Consider the following 20,492-nt stretch of genomic DNA (forward strand, 5'->3'; position numbering starts at 1 on the left):
ATTACTAGTATTTAAAGATGAAAGTCATCCAGATAATATAATTTTTGTATGTATTTCAGGTGAAGTACAAAAGATAGTGTCTTCAAAATTTCACTGAAAGCTTGTCTTATTTGTAAGTAATAGTTTTTATTATTAAAGTATAAAAGCATATGTTTTTGTGTATTTTTTAAATGTATTTAAGTCCTGTTTGAGACTAACAAGTTCTTGTAAACTTTTTAAAAAATATAAAATAATACTACTTTTTAAATACTTGAGAAGCATAATGATTATTTATTTCTTTAAAATATATTATATATTAAGTTTTTTAGCCATTTTTTGGGTTAATTTTTAGTGTTAAGGATGCTTAAATAAAATGTTTATTTAAAAATTTTTTATAAATAATATCATTTAAAGAGTTTAAATATTCAGTAATCAAACTATTTTTGGTAGTTGTAACTATTTTGTCAAAGATAAGGATTAAAAAAATATGTCTAAGTACTTGATGAAAAAAATAAAAGCAGTTGTAATGCTTTGTTAGACAAGTTTACACTCAATTTTTAAAGCCACATTAGTTTTACAATTACACATGTTAACTTTTATAAGTTTCAAACTTTTTACAAATTACTAAAGTTTTGTTTTCTAGTTGCATGTGACCTTGCAGTGCATAAAATTTTATAACTTTGATCATTGTATAAATCAGGGTGGCTATTTAACCTGAAAAAACCTGAAATTTAAAGATAGTAGAAAAAAATAACTTAAATTCAATACTTTTTTAAATAAAAATCAAAAAAATTGTTGAATTTTAAACAATGCTCAAAAAAAAAACCCTATGAGTTATAAATTTAAAAAAAAGCTTCTATCCTTTTCCTACAGTATTTATTTTTTACAGAGCTATGTTGAAGTGTGTTAATCCGTAAACACACAGAAACATGTGTTAGTGTCATAAAGAAAGATTACTGTATAATTTGTTATTATTGTTTACTATAAAAGTTTATGTAGTATATGGAGTTTATTTATTTAAAAATGTAAACTAAATATCATTACAGTATCCTTTTAGTATTTTTATACCACTAAAAACTGTTTTTATATTATAAATTGAATTTGGTACTAAGTAGAAAGAAACATAAAAGCTTGTACTTCAAGATACCTGGTATAAAATCAGAAAACCTATATAAAATTTTTAACTATACAATGATAACCCTAATAAAGTAAATGTTACAGACAATTTTAATATTGGTATTAGTCCCAGTTTGTGTATAAAACCAAAACTATTTGATTTAGAAATAATTTGAAATAATTTAAAGAATTAATATAATTACTTTGAATAACTTTGTTTAATAAGTATTATATTATACTCAAAAACTCATTTTTTGTTAAAAAGTTTTATTTAGAATTAAATAGTTTTTTATTTGACCATTCTTTATATTTTTAGTTGGAATTGATTGCAGGCAGCTACATCAAAAAAGCTCATGAATCTTTCCTTTTTTTTGAAAATGTTAGTTTATGAAATTATTTAAAATGAGTTTTGTAAGCAGTCTTTTCATAGCAAACTATAAAGAAATATATTTTGCTTAAAAAAGACTGCAAAATTATTTATTTATACTAAAAATGTATTTTGATAAAACATTTAAAATACAAATGAAAAGTAAATTAACAGGAAAGTAATTTCTTATTGAAATAACTTTCCACAAAACTACTACTAAAACACATTGATCTTATTTGATCATGCAAAATATTTGTATGAAATGATGATAAAAATAATATTGATTGAATAATGATAGTAGAAATAATAGAGGTATGATGAAATTAGAACGGATATATGAAATTTAATGATATCATATTCCAACACAGCGATATGTTCTGACCTCTTCTAATTAATATTACTAGTATTTAAGATAAAATTCATTTAGATATTATAATTTTTGTATGTGTTTCAGGTACAAAAGGTCACAATTCCAATGAAAGCATGTCGTCATTGTAAGTAATAATTTTCATTATTAAACTATAAAATCATATGTTCTTGTGTTTTTTAATATATATTTTTATCCTGTTTGAAACTGATAAGTTCTTGTAAACTTTTTAAAACATATAAAATAACACTATTATATTTAATACTTAAGAAGCACAATGATTATTTATTTCTTTAAACTATATTATAAATTAAGTTTCTTTGCTTTTTTTTGGGTTAACTGTTAGTATTAAGGATGTATAATTTATATATTCATTTTAAAATCTTTTGTAAATAATTATTATCATGTAAAGAGTTAAAATATTGACTAATCAAACTATTTTTGGTAGTTGTAACTATTTTGTCAAAAATAAGAATTAAAAAAATTAATTCAAGTACTTGGTGAAAATAATTTAAACAATTGTAATGCTTTATTAGACAGGTTTATACTCAAATTTTAAAGCCACATCAGTTTTTCAGGTGCACATGTAATTTTGTTTTAAATTTGTAACTTTTTACAAATTGCTAAAGTTTTGTTTTCTAGTTGTTTGTGACCTTGTATTGCATAAAAATTTATAATTTTGAGCGTTGTGTAAATCAGGTTGGATATTTTACCTGAAAAAACCTGAAAGTTTAAAATAGTTGCAAAAAAATAACTTGGATTTAATACAATTTTGAATTAAAATCAAGAAAACCCTTTAATTTTAACCAATAATTATAAAAAACTAGGAATTTTGAAATTTTCATGTATGGAAAACAATGGAACTTAATTCATGTAGAAAATAACTTTTACTTACAACAAAATTTTATATATTATTTGTAATTTTATTCATTATAAAATATAATTTAAGTAGCATTACAATATCTTTTCAGTATTTTATACCGCTAAAAGCTGTTTTTAATTATAAATTAAGTTTGCTAATATATAGATCAGAACACATAAGCTTGTACTTCAAAATACCTGGTATAAAATCAGAACACTTGAAGGAAATTTCTAAAAATCCAATGACCACCAAATAAAGTAAATGTTACAGACAATTTTAATAGTTGTATTGGTCCCAGTTTTTGTATACAGCCATTTGTTTTTAAAAATAAACTAATAAAACTAACATAACTATTTTGAATAAATCAGTTTTACAAGCGTTAACTCATTTGTTGTTAAAAAGTTTTATTTAAAAATAACTTTCTCTTTATTTGACCATTCATTATATTTTTAGTTGGAATTGATTTCATCACCTACATCAAAAGACTTCATGACTCTTTCCATCTTTTTGAAAATGTTAGTTTATGAAATAAATTATAATGAATTTTGAAAGCAGTCTTTCCATTGCAAACTATAAAGAAATATATTTTGCTTAAAAAAGACTGCAAAATTATTTATATTTACAAAAAATGTATTTTGATAAAACATTTAAAATACAATTAGAAAGTAAATAACAGGAAAGTGATTTTTATTTTATTAATAAAATAACTTTCCACAAAACTACTACTAAAACACATTGATCTTATTTGATCATGCAAAATATTTGTATGAAGTGATGATAAAAATAATATTGATTAAATAATGATAGTAGAAATAGTAGAGGTATGATGAAATTAGAACGGATATATGAAATTAAATGATATCATATTCCAACACAGCGATTTATTCTGACCTCATGAAATAAAACAAATTAATATTGCATGGTTATAAAAACTATTTATTAATAAATATACTTATTAATATTTCAGATACAGCTACCGTACAAATGGAATCATGTTTTTACTTTCAATGAACAACTGTCTTATGTGAGTGTACTTAATTTATTAAAAATTAAATGCATTATCCTTATGTATTATAAAAAAAATGTTTTTGTCCTCTTTAAAATTGAGAAGTACTTTTACATTATATAAAACATGAAAAAAAAAACTTGCCTTTTTTTTGTGCTTAAAAGCAAAATTATTATTTTTGGTTTACTTTTTATTATCAGGATTATTTAGTTGGATTTTTATTATATTATATTTTGTGAAATACTATGTTGTAGAGAAGTTTAGTATTTTCCAATTTACTTATTTTTCTAAATATTTTATTAAATATAAGGCATAGAGAAAAATATATTTAAGTACTGAAGGCCATATGGGGGCCCAACAATTAAATAAAAAAACATTGACTTTTATTTGAAAATTAAAAATATATAGTTTAAGATACTTTTTATCTAATAAAAAAACAAAAGTTCTGAAAAAATCCGATAAAACTGTATGAAACAAAAAATTGAAAATTTGATTTTACTATAGTTTTTAAGTATTCATTAACAATATATCTCCTCCTTCAATTTTAAAGCAATTAATTTCAAGTTTTCAGCAAGTGTTCTTTTTAATATTTTGAAAAAAATCATATAAAAAGAGTATAAAAAAAAGAAGAAAATTAATACCAAAAAAGTAAATTGTATTTTTGTTTATTAAAAAAAAGTTAATTAAAAAATATGTTTCGTATAAATTGTTCAAAGTTGATTAAAGATTAATTTGAGTAATTTTTAAAACAATTGCCCAAAAACTGAAGAAGAAATATATTTAGTGAAATAGTCTTTTTTCTCATTTTCAGCTTTTTCCTATCATAAAGAACCTATTAAACTCTATATCTTTGATTGTTTATATCTCAAAAAATACTTTTATCCTGAAACTGCAAAAAACAACTGGTAGCTTAATATTTTATTTAAAAAAGTAAGACTAAAAAAATGTTTACTACCCTATGGCCTTAAGAAATATAATTTGAACAGTTGTAATGCTTTATTAGACAAGGTTGAACTCAAAATTTACAAGCACCTAAATTTTTTGATTCCACATGTTGAAGTTAATTTCTTATATAACAAAATTAATACTTTTTACAGCTTGAAAAGTTCTGTTTTCTATGATTTTAAACTTGCATTAGCTAAAAATGTATACTTTTCTGTCTAATGTTTAGAAAGTAGAAATAGCAGAAAATTTAATATTTGAGTAGTAGTGGTGAAAGCTTGTGTTTTCAACCAGACCTATTTAATTTAGATCTCTATAACATAAGGAACCAACATAATTTATAAATCAATAGTTGTTAGACAGTTGTACTTAGAAATAAATATCTCTTTTTTTAACCATTCATTATATTTTTAGTTGGAAATGATTGCATCACCTACATCAAAAACCTTTATGACTCTTTCCATCTTTTTGACAATGTTAGTTTATGAAATAAATTTTTGAGTTTTGAAAGCAGTCTTTCCATAGCAAACTATAAAGAAATATATTTTGCTTTAAAAAGACTGCAAAATTAATTTTGGTTACTTAAGATGTATTTTGATAAAACATTTGAAATACAATTGAAAAGTAATTAACAGGAAAGTAATTTCTTATTGAAATAACTTTCCACAAAACTACTACTAAAACACATTGATCTTATTTGATCATGCAAAATATTTGTATGAAATGATGATAAAAATAATATTGATAAAATAATGATAGTAGAAATAATAGAGGTATGATGAAATTAGAACGGATATATGAAATTTAATGATATCATATTCCAACACAGCGATATGTTCTGACCTCTTCTAATATACTTTACTAATTTTGAATAAAATAAAAAACAGTTTATTAATATTTTTGTAAATATTTCAGGTGTAGCTGTAGTGCAAATGGGATCGCCTTCTTATTTCCCTATGGTTATATTCTATATTTCAATTGATGTCCTCTGTGAGTAATAACAACTTTATTAAAGTATTTTGTGTCATGTTTGATGTTAAAAGTATTGTTTGGAATTGATAAGCACATTATAAACCTTTTTTAATAAGTGTTACTAATTATATTAACAATTTAATACTTTATATATCATTTCAGGTGCAACAGTACCATAGAAGCTCATTTCTCATAATTTGCAATTAAAGCTAGTCATGACTGTTAGTTATCACCTTGGTAGTAAAAAAATTCTATATAAGATTAAAATGTTTTAAATTCAAAAAAACAGTTGGTTTTTTTTAATTGATTTATTATATTTCATATATTAATTCCGTTTTTGAACTTGAATTTAAACCTATTTATATATTTAATTGTTTAATTTTACCAAATAAGAAATTTGTTTTATATATATATTAACTATCTAAAGTAAGTTTCTGTCCAGTTAGTTTTACTCAAAAAAGTTATACAACCATGTTTTTATTCAACATTAACCGGTTACCCAGAACAATACTCGTATAAATTTTAAGTTTTAACTGTTTTCATTTAATTTGAAGCTGATTTAAATTGTTAAAATATAGTTTAAGTAGTTGATTTTTTTGTTTTTTATACTTATTACGCGATTGAGTTCAGTAAAATAAATTCCTTCTGTTTTTATAATATCTAATACTATACCGCAAGTTATAAAAATAATTTTTTATTTACAATGTATAAAACCTAAAGCATATATGTCTTTAAATAATTACTTAAATTAGTGTAAGATGTTAACAAATATGGTATTTAATTTTAACAGGATTATTGATGTATAGCGCATCATGTCAACAGAGATCATGCTTATTGAAGTGTTTCTCATAAGATTAAAACAACTTCAATAAAATAAATAAAAATGATTAACAAATATCACTAAAACTCTGAAATTTAAAACAATGTTTACATGTAAAGTGATAAAATTTTGTTTTTACCTAAAAATCTATCATAGGTTTTTTTAATTATCATTTTTTTATTAAAAAAGGTTTTTTTTTAAAGTAGCTTTACAGTATTTTTTTAAATAATGTTATAGTATTTAAGACAGTTTTATACCTTAAAATTAAATTTAAACTAAAAAGAGAGCCAAAAACTTGTAATTTTTAAAATCTGGACAAACACAATTGACAACCCTGTATAAAATTATAATCAGATAATGGCTTAAAAGATGTGTGTAATTATTTACTTTTTATTTAAATCAAAAATAAAAGAGTTGTAAATAGTTGCCACTAAAGTTATATTTAAAATAAAATTATCTCATGTTGCCATAATCTAATACCATAGACTGGTGTTCAATATTGTTCTGCTTCGTAGTGTTTAATATGAATAAAACTTAACATAACTGCTATCAAATAAAGTAATAATGTTAATATATTACAATAATTTAAAACATCAGCCAACTCAGGCTTATTTTAACGTTTTTTCCTTGTTCAAACTTTAGTTCAAAGACAAACAAGTCAGATTTGCTATTAACAATAAACTTTTTTATTTAGAATTTAGTGAGTAAAATCCTGTACTTATTTATTACTGCTGCTTCACAGCTGTAAATAAAATTAAGAATTATCAGGCTAGATTTTGGTGACTCAATTTGAAATTTAAAATAATTATACCAGATTTCGAGTAAGATTGTTCTATTTCACACATTGTTTTATATGACCGAACGTTTTTTGAGTTTTTTATAAAAATTACATTTTTAAGTTGATACAGTTATTTTAGATTATAATAGAATACACAGGTAAGTAAAATTATAAACAGATATTATATAACTATTTTTTTAATAATTTTATTTATAAGTTTAGTTTAAAGGTAATTTAGTTGTAGTAAATAATCTTAAAATTCACTTCATACAAAAGTAAAAGCTTCTACAGGTTTCTATTTAAGATCTGTATTTTATAACATTTGTATTCAGAATTAGATTACTTCTCAGAGTTATTTTTCTAACAGAGTTTAGATAAGTTCATTTTGATAATTAGAAACGTTAACTGAATCTATTAACTAATACTTATTAATTTTATAGCATTTAAAAAAATGTGTTTTAAGATATTAACATTTTAAAACTTAAGAAATCAATGTTTATTTTGTATTTTTCTATTATTTAACTTACGCTTTTTTGAGTAGTTTTAATTTATTTAAATATTTCAGTGGTTATAAATAAATAAACTAAATTTTAAAATGGCCAAAAATGGATTTATTGGAATAAAGTTCTGCCAAGAATGGTTAGTATGCTTGTGTTTGAAAAAAAAACTATAATAAACTTCAAAGATAAAATTAACAAGTCAAGTTTTCGTATCTCATAACAAGTATGGTACAAATTTAAACTTTTAAATCACATTTATTTTATTGATTGGTTAGTAGTTATTCATTTTTCAAAATGTTGATATTATCAAAAAAAGGTAGAACAATGCTTAACTTTGTCATACAAAATGAAAAACTTAATTAAGTTTGTAACCTTAACAATATTTTAATTGTTCAGTAACAACATGTTGTACCCAAAAGAAGACAAAGAAAATCTCATTTTGATGTATTCAGTTAGTTTCAATTTAATCAATTCAATTTCTATTTTGTTTTAATAACTTCCGCTTAATATCTCTTAAAAAATTAAATCTAACTCAAAATTTTATAAAGAAAAGCCACATATTATGGATAAACGTATTTATGTATAGTATGTAGACAATTGTAAAATGTAGTGTAGGTGAATGTTTATGTATAACAGTGCAGGAACTGCGAGTTTTCGCAGCAAGCCGACAACACGTGCATATACGTGAACAAGATAGTGCACGAAATCGACGAGCTCACCCAGATCATTCCCGACGTGGCCCAGGATCCAACCCTGCCCCGGACCAAGGACCACGAGTGTCCCATGTTGGTAACCTTTAATTTATTTATTGGAAAAAATTAAATATCAACACAAAGTTATCTTCAGTTTTATCCAATTTTGTTTTTGTCAAGTATAAAAACATCTGTTACTATCACAAAATATTAAGTGGCCTAATTTTTTACATTTAAATGAAATACTTCGTTTTTGACTAAGTTTAGACTGTGTTTAACAATTGTTTAATTAAGTTTTTACTAATACATTTTATACATGAAAAAAAAAGAAAAGGTATGTTAAAAATATAAGATATTATAGCACCCTTATGACTGTTCAAATTTTAGCTTTCAGTGTATAATTATACTTTAAGTGTCTTAAATTTGTTTTTATAGGTTTTCAAGCTTATGTTATTTTTTCAGAGTATTCAAATCTAAATTAAAAATAGTAAGTGTTTGTATAGTTAATGTTTTATTAACAATTATTTTCATCCACCAGGTGTCACCACAACGAGGCGGTTTTCTTCCAATCACAATCGACGAATGTCGAGGAGGGAATGAGATTGTACTTCGTCTGCACCAATCAGGGCTGCGGACACAGGTGGACCCAGTTGTAACCATGGCAACGTGTCAAGGTGTTGCTGTGGTAACTTTGTGCTGATTTATACATGTTTGTGTTAGTTTTATACTTCACTTAGTTCAAAACTATTGACTTTTTGTTAATTTAGTATAGAGCAATGCTTAAAAGTTGTCGAATGATTAATTTCAGCTTTAAAGAAAGTTGACTTATGCTAAATTTTTTCAGAATTTTTCATGCTTGTACGAGTTTAATTTAAAAATTAGTTTCAGAGCTGCAATTAGGTAAGCTTTTTTGGTTGTACATTAAACCTTTTTTATTTTAGTTGTTTTCAAGAACAGCAAGAGTTATTTTGAGTTCTTATTTTTAAAAATTTTAAAGTTTTATAAATACTGCTTATGCAGACTAATTTATTAAAAAAAAAATTGATAATACATACTTTATTAAAAAAATTAAGCAACTTTATAAACAATTTACAAAAATAGAAATTTTCATTCTGTTACTCACTTTTTTCCATTTTTAATCTGAGTTAAATATATTGTGTTTCTAGTTACATAATGTAACATTTTTCCTTGGAATATATTATTTGTGAATAAACATTTTAACTGTTTTGAGGAGTAATGTTCTATAAAACTACGATTTTATGTAGTTTTGAAAATTTGTTTAGCTACTTTATATTTAATCTAATTATGTTAGTATTTGCATTTGTACTATAGTTTGTAGAATAAATCTAAAATAGGCTATGTAAGATATTATTTTAAATTATAACTGATATTCAACAAACAAATTAAATTTACTACCACAGACGTAATATTATATTACTTATTGCTTTATAGGTAGCTCGAAATAAGTTATGATATGATAATAAGCTATATGTGTTGTATACAGTGTTTCCACATACTCCGGCTTGAAGGATAGCTCAGCCTACTTAAATTTATTAAAAATATTATTTTTCCCAAATCTCAGGCTTATTTTTTGACTGCAAATATTTTTTATTATTTTAAATTTTCTTAAAAGTTATGTTTTTATTTTGTCCTTTTGTTAATACTTAAATTATATAACTGCCAATTAAGTTTAATTTACAGTTTTTTATTTTAAGTTTATAGCTCTAATAAATTAATCTTTCAATTTTCTCATAAACTCAGGCTGGATTTTAGTAACTCAGGCTGGATTTTTTTGACAATTCTGATGAAACACTTTTTACGAAATTTAGTCTTATTTAACATAGTTAGATAAGGTATTTGTTAATTTTTACCGTTTATTAAAATCCATAGTAACTTTTGAGATACAAGCGAACAAATTTGAGCATTCAATAGGTTTTTTATGGGAGTCAAAAACTAAGTGGGCAAAAGTAGACTAATGCACTAAATATCTGTCTCCTTTTTCAGTTTTTTAGCAAATGTTTTGAAAATTTCTGGGAGTAATCTTCAATAAATTTTAAACAACTTGTAAGAAACAGATTTTGAATGTTTCTGTTAATAAAATTTTTAAGGCATTTAAAAAAAATGCGCTTCTAACTAGTTGTTTGAAATATTAAAAATTCCTTTTCTTGACAATTTGAATTTAATTGGTTTAAAAATGAAGGAGGACAAAAGATTTTAGTGTGTTTTATTAAAAATATTTTTGTTAAATTCTGAGAAACTCGGCTTCAAAAGTTTTTGATTCCATACGGTTGTATCGGAATAAGAATTTTTTTTTTACATCTTGCAAAAGTTGATTTTTTTAAATCTATAAAAAGTATCTTACAGTATATGCTAAGTTGAGAAATAATAGCCAAATTTAGTTTTTCTAAAACAATTTTTTGCACCCTCCTATTCGCTCAGGTGATATTTAATTGTTTTGTAATCAAAACTATTTAGTAAACTAAATTTTAAGTATTCTGAAAAAACCTGTATTATTCCAAAGTTTCTATTAAATAAAATCAGTTGTAGCTATGAGAGCTAGAGGTAACAGTTTAGAATGTAAAACTTGGTTTAGGATAAGATAAATTAAAGTATTATCAAGTATAATTCAAGTTTCTTAAATGAATCAACATTGACAATTTAGCTATATTTATAACCTTTGTCCACCCGTCCAAAATAACACAACTCAGGCCAGTTAAATACTTTAGAAAACTGAAGCTAATTTGAAAGTTTTAAATACTAATGAAAAACTGAGGCTAGTTTTAATTTTTTCTGAATCTCTAGCAAGTCTTAAGATTAAATTAAGATAAGACTTTAAATTATTATATTTTTTTAAATTTTTAATAAATTAATTTAACTCCTTTTGATATTACAAATTTATAGTAGTTTGGATGAGAAATAAGTAAAACAATTTATGATTGAAATCAACAATCTGTTTAGATTTTTTAATTTTTTTAGGGTGCACAAAACAAATTCAGCCCTCTTAATTTACTTCAATTTTGCATTGTTGCAATTTTGGTCTTTTTCTCCTAATTTTCATTTAATAGATGAAGCAAATTTTATTTGAATAAGTTAAAAATATTCAAGCTTAATATTGTCTAGTTTCGGGTTTATATGTCTATTTATATACTATAATGCTTGAAAAACAAAATATTTTGTTCTGAAAGTCAAATTATCAAAGACCACAGCTTTTAAAACTAATTATTATTATTTTATATCATACTTAAAATTGGTATTTAATACAGTACAATAATAATTTTAGTTATAAGCTAACATATTTGAAATTGTCAAGGATTACTTCATTTATGAATGTTGTTATTCTGAATTTGAATAACAAATAGAAATAATTGTTTTTTTAAAAATAGGTTTAAGTTAGAGTTGTCACACTCTCAACCTGGTTTAATTTATTAGTGTATTTGAAAAAATATGGCTTCTTATATTTAAACTTCCTATGAAAATCAGTGACTCAGTTAGATTTAACTCTAGGAAGTAGCAACTAGGAATCTAATATTTTATTTTTATGTATTTTCTAAAAACTCAAAACAAATTTATTAACAGGATTTTAATTAATAAACTAAATAAAATATGTTACTTTGTTATTAGCAAATTTTCTTTGATTTTGACTTTCAAAAAATTAATTATTTTATCTCTTTTTAATAGTTAAAGTTTTAACTTTTGAGATTATCTGTTATCTGTTATTTTATCTCAACTTATAAATAAGGAGAATGATATCAATAAGAATTTTTAACTTGATTCCATTTGAATAAGATTCTATAATCAACTGAAGATATCGTTTAAGTGAGTGAAAAATTATTTTCGTTATAAAATATTAAAAACTAAAAGTATTAAACAACAAGTAGTTTTTTTTATCCTGTGGAACACAAAACTTATTTTAAATTGCTTTATTTAACCCTTATCCTAAAAAACAAAATGTCATGTTTTTATTCTGTAAAACAGTTGAACATTTTAAGTTTATTAATTAGAACTTGTTTTAAGAACAAAGTATTTTATTCTATTGTTAGTATGTTTTCCATTTGTTTTTATTTATCCAACCTTTACTCGGTAATATTAATAACTCAGGCTAGTGTTTGAACTGTTTTGAATTTTTTTTTACTCCCAATCTATCTACCGTTGTTTTAAAAAGAATGTTTTTTTTTGTTACTGTGTTTGTTGTAACCAATATACTTCAGATAACCAAGTTTGAATAACTTATATTTTTATAAAATAATTTTTGCTTAAAAATAAAAAAACCCTGTAAAATGTTAAATTTTACTAAATCTTAGTTGCAAATTTTTTCAACAACTTAACATTTTTTAAATTTTATTAAATATAACTATAGTGTTTGGTCTAACTGAATTAAAAATTTCAGGCTTTATGATATTCAAAGGGCAAAGAAAAATGTCATAGTTACAGTAATATATGTATATTCATTTAAGATACCAGCCTACACATTCTGTTTTAATTTTAATGGACTTGATTATATTTTTTAAAGAAAAGTATAAAAAGAACTCTGACTTAAACTAAGTTGTATAAGATTGGAAGTAGACAAATAATGTAGTCTAACAAACAGGTTTTTTAGAAATTCAAAAAGTTAGTTAACATTTTAAAAACTAGCACCTTAGATTTTTTGAGCTAAAAATTTTTCTTAATTCTTTTTGTTGTTGTTTTGTAATGTGATGCGCTAAAAGTTAGAAGCCAAAAAAACCTATTGAAATACCTAAATAGTGATGATAAAAAGTTACTAAAATCAATACACTTTATTTTATTATTAAATTATTAATTTATTATTGTTTATTTATTAAGTAGAAAATATGTAAATTACATTAACTAAAATGATATCTTTGACTTATTTAATATAAACAATAAAAAAAAAAACAATAAAAACAACACCTTAAGTTCAGGATTTGCAATGAGCAGCATTAAACACGCACATTTGGGCAAAAGAAGTTTTGTACAAGGATCACAAGAAATGCATTCAAACTATTTTTAATAATTTTTGTGTTGTCTTTTTTTGTATTATATTTAAACATTTTTGCAGAAAACAGTTATTAAGTAGAATTTCATAATGTTAATTTAACTAATTATTTAGTAAAAGGCATATTAAGAGTATTGATAATTAGTAGAGAACAAAGAGATGTTTTCTTAAATTTCTGTTTAAAAGTGATAAATAAAGATAAAATACAGTTGTAAAAATGAAATAAACACACTTTAAATGTTATTGAAAAAAAATCACTGATTAAAATTTTATATTTCAGAGGTTTGGTATGTAAACATACGCTAAGTTCAATCTACTTCAGAAAAAACTAAAATAAATGACAAAAGTCAGGAAAAAAAAGAGAGTTTTTAAAAAAAATGTCACGAAATATGATCAAATTTGAAAAAGTGTAAACTTTGTCAGTTCAAATTTACAAAATTCCTTATTTTCAAAGCCTTCAAATGGTAAAAAATAATTAAAATCCTTTAAAGTCAGACTAAAATTTCAAAATTTTCCCAGAAATTTACAAAATTACTTAACTTCCATTGCCTTCATTTCATAAGAATTAATAAAATATATTTTATAAAACTGCAAAAGTTTTCATAAACATATTGAACAACTACCCAACTTGAACAAGCAGTTTTTGTAAGCTTTTTAGTATTGATGATCTGTGGCAAGGACATTTCTCAAGTGTAAAAGTGATATACAAACAAAAGTTTATCTTGCAGAATTTTATAATCAAAGTATGTTTTTTGTTTAAATAAATAATTAAGTTCTTTAAAATCAAGCACTGAGTTTAGTACTTTATGTAACAAGTTTATGTGTATGCTTTACCTCTTCATTATTTTTCAAAGTTGTTTAAAATAAAGAATAAGTAAATAGCAGACTATGTTATTAACTTGTAATTAGTGTAATGGAAGTTAGATGATTGATTTTAACAAAAAAACTGTTGTTTTAACCTGTATAAAAATAAAATTGAAAGCTTTATATAGTTTCAAGTGTTTGATTATATGTTTTAGAATAAGTTTAAATTAAGAGTTTTATTTAGAAAAGTTCCAGTAAAAAGTCAGGAAATTTTTTCTCAGCTTGATCTGTGGCAAGCCTGTTTAAGTTTAGAAATTGCAGTAGTGTAGTTATTAACAATAATGTTATGTATTTTTTATCAATTTAAAATTTTCAACAAGTAAAAGCTGTATTATCAAGCAATAAAACTATTCAATAAGAAAAAGGAAAAAAGGTTTTTATTAGTTTGCCTTTTTGGCAAGTATATCAGGGAGTTATGTGTTGCCAAATAAGTATATATTTTTGTGTTTACCTGTCACACATCAAAAAGTACAGAATTAAACTTTTTGTAAAAGTTCAATAACAATAAGTTTATTTACAACAATTTCAAACATATTTTTGTATAAAGTTTCACTATTATCCAGAAGTTATCTGTTTTATAGAAAGTGTAACTAAGAATATACTTTAGGGTACTTACTTTTTCAGCCACTTATGATCCTCCGGCTAGAATTTTTTTTTGTTTTGGAAATATCAATTAGTTTTAAATTTTAGTACAAAGTTTTAGATGATTTGAAGAAAATTTTGCCTTGGCAAAATCGGCTTTTAAAAAACACCGAAAAATGACCCCTCAGTTGTAAATTTTAACGTAACATATCACGAGAAACACCACAACTTTTAAATTTTTATAAGTAGGTTTACGTATAAGGGTATTTTGAAAAGCTTAAAAGTCAAGTATTTTTTCTGAACATACTTTTATTATAATTTTACAACTACGAAGTCACGAAAATTATTAACAAAAATATGTAACCTATTTTTCTGTTACCAATGTAATTGCCTGAATGTAATTAATGTTTACTTTTAGAACCTTGCTGCCCTGGTAAGCTGAACATTTTGGTCTTTTAAGAAGGAAAATTTTGGTCTTTTTTAAAATCCATAAAAGACATTTAGTAGTTACACTCTTATAATCTTAGTTTTAGTATATACTAGTAGTTAGTACTGGTAACAAGTACAACCCTTTTTACTTGAACACTAGAAATATAGTTTTCTAAGTGGACAGTGCGCGTGTAATTTGATTGATAGTAGACAATAGTTTATAGATATAATTTTATTTCAGTATATTTTATTAACATTTGCTTTATTTGTTTACATATCAGAACATTATTTGCTACTTAACTGTTATACAGTTAAGACTCCAATAAGAAATGAACTCAGATACATTGTGAAATGTTTTTAGCTCTTGTTTGAAAATTTTACTTAATTTGCTTCTAGTTTAAACTTAATTATCACAAACTAAATCTTGAAGTAATGAGATATCACTTGGTATAATAAAACAAATGTTGAGCATTGGCACGTTTATATAAAAGTTTTTTATTTCAAAATGGAGTAAATAAGCATATAATATTTTTGAAGCTTGAAAATAAATTAGTTAAAACTATTTAAATGTAATATTGTGTTAAAAAGTAACAAAAGCCTTAGTTAGTTGTTAAGGAATTAAATGGTTGTATATTATATTCTAGTTGTGTGTTCTTTATTTTAGTATTACTGACAGTAATTTACTGTATATTTTATAGTAATTTATCATAAGCTTTTTTGAAATTAACTCTTTAGAAATAAGTGTTTTTACTTTTAACACACTTAACAACTTTAAATAACAAATTTAAAAGTTTCAGTTGAAATAAATAAATAATAAAATGTCTAATCAAGGACCCATCGGAATAAAATTCTGTCAAGAATGGTTAGTAAATTTGTGTATTTGGAAAAAGGTTAAGATAACCTTTTAACATAAAGCTTTCTAGGTAGTATATAGCACTTTCACAAATATATCATTACAAATATCTTTAAGTCTCAAACTAATTATAGTAGTTCAATTTAAATTCTTTTTCCAATGGTTAGAAAGTGCTCAAAACTAGCATCTTGTTGAGGGTGTAGTTTTACAGGGTTGCCGGAAAATTTGGAACCTTGGAAATTGACAATTTAGGCTAAAAAAGCCTAGAATTTGAGAAATTTTGAATATAACTGGAGCTTTGAAAAAAAATCATTAAAAATCCAGGAAAAACCTAGAATTAAACATTTCCATGTTAATTAGTAAAATTTTAATTTGACACAAAAAGTTTATCGTGTAAATAAGTTTTTGGTCATCATCAAAAATATTTTTAATAAAAAACACACTTAAAATAGCTTTAAGATATCTATTTAATGCAGTTGTTCTATTTAACACAGTTTTTTACCTTAAACGTAATTTTAAACTAAAATAGACCCTAAAACATGTTTTTAAAAAAACTTGAAAGAAACTTTAATAACCTGGACAAAACTCGCACAAAACATTTGGCAACCCTGATATTATCTTATATTGATTCAAACAACAACATTATTTTTTTTCAGCAACAACATGTTGGAACCAAAGGAGGACAAAGTAAATAAAGTTCTGCTGTACTCGGTGAGTATTACTTTAAAAATATACTAAAAACAAAACAAATATTACAACAGTAAACTGTTTGCTTAATCTTTCTTACAAAAAAAAACTTCTTTCTGAGCCGAAACTCTAGAACTGCTGAATATTTTGGTACACTTGAGTAACACCACACTTTATCACTTTATCACAGTGCCGGAGCTGCAACTTCTCGATGAAAGCGGACGACCACTGCATATACGTGAACAGGGTGGTACACGAGGCAGCCGAGCTGGTCTCGGAAATCCCGGATGCGACGGAAGATCCCACCCTCATGAGGAACAAGGAGCACCCGTGTCCCCAGTTGGTGCTCGTTGCAACATTTTTATTTGTTGTTAATTGTTTATGTTAATCATAAAGCATATTTTATTTTCAAGCCACACAATTTACCCTAACTTTAAGACTTTTTTTGATGCTATTTAAATTATCATTAATTAACAAACATAAGAAACATTTTTTAACTATAAAAACTATTTTATGTTAAAAAATCTGTCTTTTAAAGCTATCAAACTTTACTTACTTATTAATGTTGCTTTAACGGTCAACACAGTTTTTGTGTGGGTTTTTCATCTTTGTGTTTTCATTTTTTTTTCATCCACCAGGTGCCTCCACAACGAGGCGGTTTTCCACCAATCGCGATCGACCAATCCCGAGCGGTCGATGAGGCTGTACTACATCTGCACCCACTGCGGGCACAAGTGGGACGGGAAGTAACCATGGCAACCACCACGGTTGCTACGTAGTTTAGAATGTTTTGTTTGTGAATAAACTTTTCACTGCCAAAAGGTTTAGTGTAACATAAAATCATAGTTTTTTTACTTTTTGTAGTTAGAAAACTGGATTAAGTGATTTATTTTTGAAGTATCGTAAATGTGAAGCACAAAGTATGCTATTATAGTTGATTAAATATTTAGTCATAGGACATGATGCAGGAAGTACCTTCCGGCTTTCGAGTCGCACAACACGGATACCTTCTAACTTCTTGTCAAGGGCTGTTAATTTTTCGTTGCGGTAGAATTTTAGTTTGTAGGACAAACCTTAAGTGTAGGCTGTGTAGTAAAAGCTATTATCTCAAATCATATTTAGAGTTCACTAACTTTTCAAGTTTTGAAGTCATTGTTAACTCATTATTATAGTATTAAAATATTGCTTTTTATATACCTTAAAATAAATAATGCGTTGCATATGATACAGTACAAGCTGTAATGTAAATAAGGGTTAACTATTTTTTGATAAAACAAAAAATTCAATGAATAATCGCTTAGTTATTATTAATTTTTAAAGGTCAATTTAAAAATGTAGAAGCTACTTAAACTCAATGTAATGAACGAAAATTGTTTATGACTAGTTAAACGTTAACTTCAAAGTTTACTGTACATGGTAATAGGCTAGATAAACTTTCTTGTGGATTTTTACTTAAGAATGATACTTTGCTTGTTGACATATATTAAAAATTTAACCAACTAATAGTTATTGCATTAAAAATTTGCAAAAAAAAGCTTGTAATAGAAAAAAAGCAGAACTGTCTAAAATTAATTTACAATTTGCAAATGAATAAAAACAATTTTAAACTAAAACAAAAAAGTCTACTTGATACAACTAAAATTATTGATTTTAATATTTGAATTTAAAAAAATCTGGTATTGGTTGCAATTATTTAGCATTATAAGTTGTACTAAAAATAAGTAAACAGAATATTAAATAATTTAATTCCTATTAGGACATTAAATGATTAAATAAATCATCATACTTGTTAATTAAAGTCAAACTAAAAAAGTTGTATATGAAAAGTTTAAATTGATACACTTACTTAACGCTTATTTAAAATATATTTAAGTACTAAACAATTTTAAATATTGTTTATATCTTAATCAAAACTAATAAAATACTTTTGTCATCATATTGTTTTTATATGATTTAAACTAGCGCTAGCAGGAATCTCTGTTACTTGAAGTAAATTTTAGCTTAAAAAAATACTTGTTCAAAGCAAAAATTGAGCTTTTATTATAACAAGAGTTTTGGAATATGCTTTTAATTTTTAGTTTTTAGGACCTAGTTGTCCTTGTTTCATAGCAATTTTGCTTTTAAGATGTAACTGTTTTTGATTCTTTATTATAAGTTTATTGAAAGACAAAACAACGCTAAAATATTTGGTCCTAGGACAGGGGTCGGCAGGCAGTTGGTGCTCGCGGGCCAAATTTCAAGTTTTCAGAATCTTCGCGGGCCACAGTTTTAGTTTTAGTGATATTTGAATAATCTTTACGCTTTAGTTTTTGTCACACCAGAGATAGTTTTACTTTTATTCAAATTATTACTTTAAATGACTTTTAGCTACAAAAAAAATGCCTATTTTATATATAAATGTCTATTTGAATAGAATTTACATTGTTAAATATACTTTAGTCTTGATAGAATATGTAATTTCTTAAACACTTAATGAGTTAAACTTAATAAGTTATTTTTATTGTTTTACCTACAACCTAATTCTCTATAAAAACCGAGCTTGAAAAAACATTTATGGGTCACTTTTATACATTTTTTATGTTATGAACCACCTTTTCATATTTAAAAAATGTTAAATAAAGAAAATAGATAAAATTAATACCTATTTCTACTGTAGATAAGCTAAAAAATTTTTTTTAAATAGTTAACTCGAATACTTTGATGAAATACTTTTTTATTATTTAATTAGTCTTTTAAACGGTTGCCACTTCAAAAGCAAAAATGTCTGAATTATATTAAAAAAATATTAAAAGTTAAAATAGCTAAAATTTCTAGCTTTAGTTCCAAAACAAAGCACAAAAATAGGTAAAACCATTTAAAAGCAAAGGTGCAATGCACAAATATGAAGGTTTTAAAAGTTCTACTTTTTGCTTCTATTTGTAGTATAAAATTAAATTAAAGGTAAAAAACCACTCTTAAATAATATAGAAAATTTTTAAAGATACTGTTAATCTGCTTTAATTTTTTTAATTAAATATAATTATATTTTAGATTTTTGTGTCAAATAGAAATTTTATTACTTTACATGTAAAGATTGTTTAAAATTCCAGATTTTTTCGATAATTCTCAAGTTTAAGGCTGTTTCAGATTTTTTAAGTATAAATTGTTAGATTCCAAGCATTTCAAGGATTTTTTGGCAACACTAGTTGTTCACAGTTATATGTATACAATTAATATAATTAATTTCAAATTATATCAGCTGCAAGAATTAAAATGTGAAATATATTTTAATTCAAACAAACACTGTGCATTGAACAAAACATACATAATAAATTTATTTTACCACACTTTAAAGCGAAAAAGTCAGTCCGAGTGATCAAAACTAGCCTGATATTTTAGCATAAAAAAAGCAATTCAAGCCAAAAACTGAAAAAATGACTAAATTGGACTGAGATTTGAAGTCTTCAAATAGTCATAGTCTGAGTGTGTGGCAATTTTATTTGTTTATTTGATCGAATTTTAACTATTTTGATAAAAAATTTTTAAACTTAATAAATTACTATTTCTCAATCTCGTTTGAATTAAATAGGTAGTTTCAAAAAACAGCAACTGTTTATATTAGTATGCAACGCATAAAAACTAATTTATTTTGCCAAAAAACATTGTTTGAAAAATCAAAAAGTATACCTAACAAAAACTTTTTC

General features: G+C 24.2%; 2 protein-coding genes across 4 annotated transcripts; both read left to right on the forward strand.

The window, feature by feature from the left end:
* The first annotated feature begins 7,772 nt into the window (after positions 1 to 7,772).
* Positions 7,773 to 9,517, forward strand: LOC145835369 (DNA-directed RNA polymerase II subunit RPB9-like). 3 transcript variants are annotated; one of them, XR_014369860.1, is made up of 5 exons: positions 7,773 to 7,848; positions 8,106 to 8,160; positions 8,346 to 8,494; positions 8,940 to 9,116; positions 9,246 to 9,517. XR_014369860.1 is itself a non-coding variant. In XM_082942932.1 (4 exons), exons 1-4 carry the CDS (start codon positions 7,805 to 7,807, stop codon positions 9,055 to 9,057), a joined length of 366 nt encoding a protein of 121 aa, XP_082799058.1. In that variant the 5' UTR covers positions 7,773 to 7,804; the 3' UTR covers positions 9,058 to 9,517. The 3 variants fall into 3 exon arrangements, 1 of the variants encoding a protein (XP_082799058.1); XR_014369859.1 differs by having other exon boundaries at positions 8,940 to 9,110; XM_082942932.1 differs by having other exon boundaries at positions 8,940 to 9,517.
* A 6,564-nt stretch (positions 9,518 to 16,081) lies between these two features.
* Positions 16,082 to 17,559, forward strand: LOC145836330 (DNA-directed RNA polymerase II subunit RPB9-like). The gene is made up of 4 exons (XM_082944140.1): positions 16,082 to 16,131; positions 16,779 to 16,833; positions 17,000 to 17,148; positions 17,448 to 17,559. Exons 1-4 carry the CDS (start codon positions 16,088 to 16,090, stop codon positions 17,557 to 17,559), a joined length of 360 nt encoding a protein of 119 aa, XP_082800266.1. The 5' UTR covers positions 16,082 to 16,087.
* Positions 17,560 to 20,492: the final 2,933 nt, after the last annotated feature.

This window comes from Thalia democratica, chromosome 5 (genome assembly GCF_965202585.1).
Source record: "Thalia democratica chromosome 5, ktThaDemo2.hap1.1, whole genome shotgun sequence".
Lineage (NCBI taxonomy): Eukaryota > Metazoa > Chordata > Thaliacea > Salpida > Salpidae > Thalia > Thalia democratica.

Excerpts from the sequence above, each read along its gene's own strand:
- LOC145835369 (XM_082942932.1), top strand. The coding sequence starts at position 7,805 with ATGGCCAAAAATGGATTTATTGGAATAAAGTTCTGCCAAGAATG. Across the intron at positions 7,849-8,105 it reads ATAAAGTTCTGCCAAGAATG|TAACAACATGTTGTACCCAA; the intron begins GTTAGTATGCTT and ends TTAATTGTTCAG. Across the intron at positions 8,495-8,939 it reads AAGGACCACGAGTGTCCCAT|GTGTCACCACAACGAGGCGG; the intron begins GTTGGTAACCTT and ends TTCATCCACCAG.
- LOC145836330 (XM_082944140.1), top strand. The coding sequence starts at position 16,088 with ATGTCTAATCAAGGACCCATCGGAATAAAATTCTGTCAAGAATG. Across the intron at positions 16,132-16,778 it reads ATAAAATTCTGTCAAGAATG|CAACAACATGTTGGAACCAA; the intron begins GTTAGTAAATTT and ends ATTTTTTTTCAG. Across the intron at positions 17,149-17,447 it reads AAGGAGCACCCGTGTCCCCA|GTGCCTCCACAACGAGGCGG; the intron begins GTTGGTGCTCGT and ends TTCATCCACCAG.